The 9442-nt window shown below is 50.4% G+C and overlaps 1 protein-coding gene across 1 annotated transcript in view; it reads right to left on the bottom strand.

Annotated features, from left to right (window-relative positions):
• Positions 1-960: 960 nt before the first annotated feature.
• Ttl (tubulin tyrosine ligase) overlaps positions 961-9442 on the bottom strand; it is a 31119-nt gene continuing 22637 nt past the window's right edge. Inside the window, exons 6-7 of the mRNA XM_005068606.4 lie at positions 8809-8952; positions 961-4233 (exon numbers count right to left, since the gene is read on the bottom strand). Coding sequence (XP_005068663.1) covers positions 4122-4233; positions 8809-8952 — 256 coding nt within the window. The 3' untranslated portion in view covers positions 961-4121. The remainder of the gene's footprint in view (positions 4234-8808; positions 8953-9442) is intronic.

Raw genomic sequence — 9442 nt, 5'->3', positions numbered from 1 at the left:
CTTTGTAGACCAGGCTGGCCTCGAACTCACAGAGATCCGCCTGCCTCTGCCTCCCGAGTGCTGGGATTAAAGGCGTGCGCCACCAACGCCCGGCTGTATATAATTCTTAATTAGACAGAAAAGGGGAAACGTTGCAGGGATTCTGTCACTGTTCTGCTGGCCAATTGTAAGAAATTTGGCCCAAGGGGCAGAATTGCATTGAGGAGCATGTGACCCGAATAAAGGGCACAGGCCTGAGGGTTATGTGCTCTCCTGGAAGGTAGACTAACTGGCAACGAGCCACTCACAGTCAGGCTGAGGTTCCCCATGCCCCTTGGGAACCAGGAGCAGCAGTGTAGCAGCTGGGCCTGCAGTGGTGTAGCAGCTTTGCTCTGTCTTGAGTGTTGTGCACTGATTTTACCTCTGAATAAATTGTTAGTGACCCTATTGGATTCCCTAAGTGCTGTGGTGTCCAGACATCTTCCTGAGATTTACAGGTATCTAAAAACCCAGCCTGAGCCAGATGATTAGCAAGGAGTTCTCAGCAAATAGACTCATGTCAGAGGCTCCTCCAACTCTGCCCTATGCTGGAAACACACAGAGCTCTCCCGCACAACCACTGGTCTACCTGACCATTGCACCATAAGTCATATGATGCACAAGACACTGGAGAGGAGACTGGAGTCTGGTAGTTGATTGTTGCCTGTTGAATTCTTAAACATTTGTTTAGGAAACTATGGTCCTATCTGGCCTGGCTCTGTATGGTAGGTGAGCTTAGAGTTATGTTTATCTTTCAGAGTTGAGGAAAGAACAAAGAATATGGAACAGACCCCACATGGCTCACAGGAGCCAGGATATTTGCTGTCTTGCTGTTTACAGGAAAGCCCTGCCTTCTTCTGGTGGTATCATAGACTGAAATAATCAGTGATAGACAAGGCTAGCAACACCCACATTAAATGACCAACTCCAAGGACACAAAAACACTTGAAATATCTATACTTTAATGCTCCAGGCATTTAAAACATTCATATAGTTGCCTTATTTCAAAAATCACTTCCTCTTAGGTGCGGTTCTATGTCCAGGATTGGAGGCACATCCACCAACCACCGAGTCCTCACAACAGCACCCACATGCCACCTGCAACCTCCTTTGGCACCCTACCATTTTTGTTCATGGATCCCATTTGCCACACCCATGAACACAACCACAGCTGTTCATAAAAACACTTCACAGTTGACGCTGGCTGGTTCCGTGGCTCGCAGCCCGTTCCCAATGCTCCCCAACGTCCTGTGCATGTGAGTGCCATCCCACAGAGCTACAGAAACACTGTCAGCTGGTGTGCACACCAGCCGCTGCTCTGCTGTAGCTCACAACACAGAGGCACTTAAAATTCCTTGGCAAAATGGACTTTATAATTGCCATTGAAGTCAAGTGTGAGGGAAGGGGAGGGACTTTTCTCCCATAATTAATGGATAACTCTGATATAGATTATTAGATTTAGAGATTCATGTCTGTTTACATCTGCCATCAAGGACTTCATAAACTGCTTGTGTAAATAAAAGCACATTTGTTTCTCCAGGTGCTTGGATGAGACGCAAACTAAGAAGCTGCTCAGCCAATACTTACACTAGGAGTATTTATGTCAATATCTGATAGTTCTTACGGAATTGCTTGCTTCAAAGAGATTTTTTTTAGCCTAAATCCTTAAGTGATTCTTCCAAGGTAATAATGTGTTTGTCCTGCTTCCCAAAGTAATGGTTCAAGGCACCTCAAGACATATAGTTACCTGAGGTTCTGATTCAGTTGACCAGAGGTGGGAAGGGCCATCAACTTCTTTTAACTTCATGGGAGGTTATAGCATGTAGTCAGCATTGAGAACCTTGGGACTAAAGGCCCTTGAGTCTAATTCCTGCTCTCCTTTATTCTCACAAAAAGCCCTTGAGGTAGTCCCTGGGTCAGCGGACATGTCCTCCATGAGATAAGAAGCTAAGGCACAGCGAGATTATTTGGCTCGTGTGACATTGTGCAGTCAGATGACAGAGGCAGGAGTGGAATCAATAGCTCCAAACAAATAACCCCTCCCGCAGTGACGGCAGCACTTACACCCACTAACCACGAAGACTGGCTAGGGACCATCTGTGCCAATGGCACCATGGAACGGTACAAAATGGTTCAGAGCCAACCTTCCTACTTGGTGGGAAGTAAATGCAAAAAATGGTTGAAGCTGTGTGAGGAATGAACTCAACCCTTCCCATTTCCCCTTATACAGATGTTATGGGTTTGTTCTGGTTTATTATGAAACCTGTCAGGATTCATAAAGACTTACTGACATCTGCTTTGTCAACTCTGCCACCATAACAGCCAAATACTTTTGAATGCCCCTGGGATTTGGATTCAAGAACATACCTAGACCGCCTTGCTCTCTCCACCTAAACTAGTCGTGAACCCAGCACCCTCCAATTTCCCAGTGTGTGAACCTCTCCAGGGTGTGGCTAATCGTTCTGCTTCTCAGAAATTCCTCAGCGCTAACCCATCAGTTGTGCTGGGCCTCAAGGACTGACTTAATGTCAATGTTTTACTTTGCTCTGGCTGCCAACTTTGTTACCCATATTCTAGGCAACCATGGCACCTTTAGCCTCTAATTCCAGATTCCCATGAATTGGGACATTCTTCACTTCAGTATAACACATTTGGTCACCCATGGACGCACATAATAAATAATTTCATCATTCTGTTCCTCGCTGCAAATTCCCACCACTCATTCTATCTTCTGCAGCTCTTTTGTCCAAGTCCCATTTGACTGCAGAACACACCAAGCAGATGCACATGAGGAAGCACTTGTATACACCAGGGGAAAACCACACACTATGCTCTGCGAAGAAGGGCAGCTTTCACTGTGTCTTCTGTGGTTTCCAGGACACTCTGCAGAAGGAGCCTATTTACTCAGCTCATACTGAATACTCATGACATCTTCCCCCTGCTTCAGGATTGGGCTCCCAAGAAGCCTATAAAACACGAATGGATCCATACATGGGAACCACACCTCATAGTGCACTTTTCTTGACCCAGGAAGCTGTACAACGCTCCAAAAACACTTCTTTTTACTCAGGCAGGACACACCCTCATCCAGAGGGCATCTCTCCTGTTACCCACATGCTTAAGCAGACAGGGCTCTTTCTGGAATGGAACCTGCCCCTCCAGGCCCTTGAAGCCAAGGAGGACAGATATGGGGAGAGCTAGGAGGCGAGGAGCAGGATGGGGAATGGAATTCTACCTTCCCTGACTCCCAGAGAGGATTGCTACCAAGGTCAAAGGTGGGAGAGGAGGAGGGACGGCAAAGCTGCATGCAGAGTTCTGATTAATTCAAAGATTGCTGAGGCTCGTGAGACTTCAGAGACTCCCGCCCACCCACACCATTAAGTAAAGTCAGATGCCAGGTTTCCTTTTTTCTCTCTTTCTCTCTCATGCTTATTTGATGCTTGCAGATTCATCAGGCCTGCTGCTTGTTTCTAAAACATGCAGTGAGCAACACACACTGTTTGGTGCCCACAGGACCCCTGGCAAGTGCTCGCTCATAAGCCACCAGGAAGGTGACAAGCAAGAGGCCTTCACTGACAGGCCTGTGCACAGTGTGGACTGTGCCTCACGCTTGTCCAGAGTTTAGTGGGACAGTGTCGCAGAGGGGATGTGCAGGGAACATGTGGCAACCTCCAGAATGCTCTAAGGTCCAGTCTGTGTCCGGTGAGGCTGCACTGGACACAGAGCTAAGGCACTAACGCTGCAGCAGGTGGGATGGCAGCGCTCAGAGGACTCTGGGCTGCATCCTGGGGGCCGGGAGCTCTGCTCCCTGTGCCACCCAAGGCCGAGACCGCTCACGGGCTGAGACACACCACAGCCAAATCCCTGGTTCCGGCCCTTTAGAAAAGTGTTCGGCTCTCCCTGCCAGCGACTGGGTCCGTCTCCTCAGGTCTCCGCAGCACCAGAGACAGCACCACCTGCTCTCCTGCAGCTGCCTTCTCTTCACACGCTCTTCCTGCACATCTGTTCCCAGCACGCCTTGATGAGGAGCAGTCCAGTCATCTCACCCTCCTCTGGAGCAGGGCTCCACACATTTCCCAAGGTGGCTCTGCACCCTCCATCCTTCAGAGCTTGATGAACGCAGCCGGCTGCGGCACCTGCTCTGTGTCCGGGGGCGGGAAGACACTGGATATGGCTATGTCCACGATTCCTTGGCACAGTTCTGCGTAGAGCTTCCTGAAATAAGTTTTTAAAGATATCACTGAGGGTGTTCTTCCAAGTGCAAGAGGAAAATCAAACCTGGGTGTGTGACAGGGAGGGGGCGTGAATTTCAGTGAGGACCTGCTCCAGGCATGCCTTTGCGTGGCGCCTTTGTAAAACTGGTCTCTGTAGAAAAAGTACCAGCAAGAGGCTCTACACACAGGTAAAACATGTAAGGCAGAATTTAAGTATTTTAAAACAGCCTTCATTGGGACATAAACAAATCCTGCTGACAGACAGAAAAGGCGATTTCAGCAGTGTCATGAGCCCTGCCTGTCTGCCTGTGAGGGAGCAGACGGAGGGGTAGACATCAGCCAGGAAAATCTTCACCTGCTAAGGGACAAGGGATACCATGAAGACTGCGGGACTGACCGTTGAGGTGGGACTGAGGGGATAGAGAGCAGCCAAAGAATGGATGGCGGCTTAGAAAGGCTGGGGAGGGGGAAGGAAAAGAGAGGGGGAGGAGCTGTGTGAGTGTGTGTGTGAGTGTGTGTGTGTGAGGAGGGGAGGAGGCTGTGTAAGTGTGTGTGAGTGTGTGTGTGAGGAGGGGAGGAGGCTGTGTGAGTGTGTGTGTGAGTGTGTGTGTGAGGAGGGGAGGAGGCTGTGTAAGTGTGTGTGTGAGTGTGTGTGAGTGTGTGTGAGTGTGTGTGTGAGGAGGGGAGGAGGCTGTGTGAGTGTGTGTGAGGAGGGGAGGAGGCTGTGTGAGTGTGAGTGTGTGTGAGTGTGTGTGAGGAGGGGAGGAGGCTGTGTGAGTGTGAGTGTGTGTGAGTGTGTGTGTGCGAGGAGGGGAGGAGGCTGTGCGAGTGTGTGTGTGAGGAGGGGAGGAGGCTGTGTGAGTGTGTGTGAGTGTGTGTGTGTGTGAGTGTGTGTGTGTGAGGAGGGGAGGAGGCTGTGTGAGTGTGTGTGTGTGTGAGGAGGGGAGGAGCTGTGTGAGTGTGTGTGTGAGTGTGTGTGTGTGAGGAGGGGAGGAGGCTGTGTGTGTGAGTGTGCGTGCTGGGAGTGAAAGAAGCCAGTGTGAAGGGAACACAGCCTACACCAACAAGACAGAAGAGCCCAGGGTAAACTGGGAGCCGGGGAAGCCGAGCAGAGCTACAGACTCTCCGAGACCCAAGTCCGTAGGCCGAGTGGGTTTAACCTCCTCCAGTAGCAACAAACCGTTACCTTGTTTCCTCTGCTATGGTTCCAATCAGCACACGGAGTTTCCCCTCCAGTGCTGTTGACCAGTAACAACCACAGCTTGCTCAGCAGGTTTTGGGAATCTAAGCGGTCAAATCCAAGGACAGGAATCCAGACCACCTGCCCAGGACCAAGGTCTTAACCATTCTACTTCCCAGAAGATGCTGCGTCCCACCTCTTACGCCACTGCCATCCCCGAGGCACAATGACATGTCCACCCAGCAGCACTTCCTCTCCCATCCCTAGACTGCTAGGTCTGCATTTCACCCTGTTCTAAGACTTCTGGGAAGCCATGCTTCCTTCCATTTTCTCTTAGGAAGTCCCAACTCTGGTTGGCCTTTATCTGTCCTGCTCTTTCTCTCCACTCCCAATCCCGGGCTCCCTACTCTCTGTTTACACAATCAAGCCCCATTTTCAACAGTTTAGTGGCCAAATTATTCAAGCTCCCATTTCTGAAGGGACAGAGACATGGAAGCCCTTCAGTGGATGGCGTTAGTTCACCAAGAACCACAAGCTATAAAAATATGCCATGCTGGAGCAAAGAAATGATACACAGAGCAGTTTCAAGGTGTGTCTTAAACATTAGTGACACAGGAAGATTTAGTGTGGCATGGCCATCTCACAGTCATCAGACCTGCATCACTGGAAGCCCAGCCCTAGGGATCCATACGTAAAATCATGTCACTAGAAGAATTTGGGTTGACATGTGAAGTTGGGCATAATATAAAGAAATCATTTGCATTTAAGCTTTGCAGTTGCTAGCTAATAGAAAGACATCTCTATTTCAATAAAATCCAAGCAATTGTAAATCAGGTGAGGCTGGAGAGACACTCAGTGGGAAAAGGCATAAGTGTGACAACCTGAACTCAGTCCCCAGAACCCACGTAAAGGTGGAAGAGAGGACTGACTCTACAAGGTTACCCTCTGACCTTCTCACACATGCTGTGGCACATATGTGCCTGCACACACTCACACACACACACACACACACACACACACACAATAATAATAATAAAGAAAGAGATAAAAAGTGAGTGGAAAACACTATTAACCAGGAAGAATGGTTTTCTCATTCAAAGAATATGGACAGAGAACTGTGTGGCAGGCACAGGGCCAGGCTCAAAGACGCTAAAGTGACCAAGAAAAACAAGGCTGGACACATCATAGTGTGAACATTCCATATTTTAAAAAAATCTAGCTGTCTGACAGCAACTGATGCAATGGAAGAAATACCAAGACTCTGATAGAGCAAAAGGAAGCCTTGGTGAGGGAGGCAGGGTCCACAGAAAGCAAAGATCACACGGCTGGTAAGGGCTGAACCAGGGAGTGGTGTCTTTGGTTGAGCTACAGAGGCTGGCCAGACAGAAGTCTGACGGGCAGAAGCGGGAGGGTGGCTTCTCTTTTCTCACTCAGGCAGCTCTGGGACGGATTTTACGGGGGCAGTGCAGAAATAGAAATCCTGATAAGGAGTCCCTTTGCAAAACTTCCCCCAGTGATGGAATGTGACTGAGGAGCAGGAGGCTGGAGGCAGAGTCCACAGGACCCATGGATTGAGGGGATGGGTGCAGAAAGCAGGCTCTCTGCCAGTTCCTGAGGGAGATGGCAGCTCCACCCTTCCCCCAGGCATGGAAAAGTCTGGAGAGGTGGTGCTTCCTATTAGACCCACAGACATCTCACAGGATCTGGGGAAGGCAGGCACACACATGGGTCTAGAATTCAGGAGCTGCATTGACTTGGTGGCTTTCTTATGAAGTTTAACAAGAACACATACAGGGGGAGTGGAGCGGAGAGCCAAAGGCCACTCAGAGCCAGAACCTGAAGTCCTTGGTGAGGAAGACAGAGTCCAGCTTGCTTGCAGCCTCTTACTCAGAGAAGAAAGACTCAACGAGAGGGAGGTAGCTGCCTCCAAAGCTGCCACCGGGAAATGAGGAAACAAAGGAACTGTCAGGTACTAAAGATAGGCTTGTCATTTCACAGGATGCTTCCCGAAGGAAGATCAGGCAGCTCCTGAGCTGTAGCCCAAAGATTGGTCTGTGAAGAGGGCGGGCTGGGGGGGAGGGGTGCACTCACTGGAGTAGGGTTGGCTTCATGGAGAAGCAGCTGGAAAATGGATGCAGGCATGTGGTAATGGGAGCCCCACAGGCACGAGAGAGACATCAGGAGGGAGGACTGGAGTGGGTCCTCGATTGAAGGGGCAGGAGGAGACACAGGGCTGTCCATGTTGAAGGGAGACTTAAGAAACACCCGCTCGCCTCTACCCTCAGCATCTCTCGCTGGTCCTCCCCCAGGTCTCAGCTCCACCATCACCCTGAGAGGCCGTGTGTAAATCATATCCCCTTTGATGTTCTTCTCTGCTAGACAGCTTGTCTCCTTTCCCTTCCCCACACCCGCTGTGGGACCCAGAAGCTTAGGCAGAGCCTAACAGGCACCTGTTGGCTGCGGGGTCTGAAAAATGCAAGTGCATCATCATCTCCAGCCCCCAAAGGCCTGGCCTTTAAACCATCATGTGTTCACAGTGTCCCCTGTGGGCAGGTCTTTCTTCTAAACCACAGCACAATCACTCTAGCTTCTGCAAGAGGCAGACATGAGATCCATGGAAGGCTCTTGACACGGGGAAAGTGCATCTTCAGACCATCAAACAACAAAGGAGGGTTATCCCCTCGTAGCTCACCTGTACAGCAAGACCCTCCACAGAAAGTCCAGCTCACTCTCCTACCGCCCTTTCGTGCTTTGTATGCACTAACACCAGGCAGGATCAAGACCCTGCAGGATGTCATCCTGCTTGCGAGGATGTCTCCTCAGCTGAGGATCTAACCCTGCTACAACCCAGCACCAAGCAAGGCTCCCGTGTATAGTCTCCCACTGTGCAGCTGAGCCCCAGTGCCTTACATGCTAGCTCAGGCTCTGCTGTGTCACCTCCTGCCTGGGGAGCCTTTGAATCTCACTGTCTCTCTTACTCACAGGGTCCAGCTTAGTCAACTTGTCACATGAACATGCCGATGGCAAGGTTGCTCTCACAATTTGGGGTGGGGGGCTTGTTTTATGTTGCTATTGGAGGCAGGATCTCACTCTACAGCTCAGGACATCCTGGAATTTACTGTGTAACCCAGGATGGCCTTGAACCCATAGCCTCTCTGGTGCTGAGATTACGGGTCTAACCCAGCATAACTAGCTTAGTCTTCTTTGAAACCCTGGTGGCATAAACACACAGGGAAATAGCCCAGCTGAGTCCTCCTGCCAGCCAGGGTCTCCAAAGGACTCCCCTCACTGTGACAGCTATCCTGACAGTGGTCAAAGGGTCCATGCTTGCACCTGTCATGCTACCCAAGGTGCACATCCAACTTCCAGTTGTTCAACCCAGGCAGTCAGGCTTACTGAGCACACGCAGGGGCGCCGTTGACCTCAATGAGCCAGACCTTCAGCTCCTCGTCCACCATGAAGTCGAAGCCAAAAAGCTGGAAGCTCTGGTAAGGGAGGTGCCTGGTGCTGATGGCAGGCTCCACACTCATGAGGCAGCTCCTGTGTGGTAAAAAGGGGAGAGCCCACTGAGAATGGAATGGTAGAGGCAGTAGGGACACATGGACCATGCCTGGAAGATCGTATACCAAGTGTGGGCAAAAATCAGTTTCAACTTATTATCTTTTTCAATGGATAAATTCACAGATTATCCAAGAGAAGGCTACTTGTCAAACAACTTGTGAGGGACAAATGCATCAATCCTGCTCTCCCAGGTCAAAGCTGCTAGCTCAGGTCCCACCATGAGCAGCTCAGCCCCAAGTCACCATGCATCTCCATCAGTATAGATGTCACTGGCTGTTACCATAGTTGTTTATGAGAATCACCAGGGGTCCAGTGAGCCCCAGACACTTGCCTGCCTCTGCCTGCCCTGCGCTGGAGTTTCAAGCCACTACACCAGGCTCTAAACATGGGTGCTGGGGATGGAACTCAGGTCCTCATGCTTGCATAGCGATGACTTGACCACCTGAGCCAGCTACCCAGGCCACAGCCC

Source organism: Mesocricetus auratus, unplaced genomic scaffold (assembly GCF_017639785.1).
Source record: "Mesocricetus auratus isolate SY011 unplaced genomic scaffold, BCM_Maur_2.0 Super-Scaffold_100004, whole genome shotgun sequence".
In the NCBI taxonomy this organism is placed as follows: Eukaryota; Metazoa; Chordata; class Mammalia; order Rodentia; family Cricetidae; genus Mesocricetus; species Mesocricetus auratus.
Note: the sequence above shows the minus strand (reverse complement) of the source record. Positions and strands in the feature narration are given on the sequence as shown.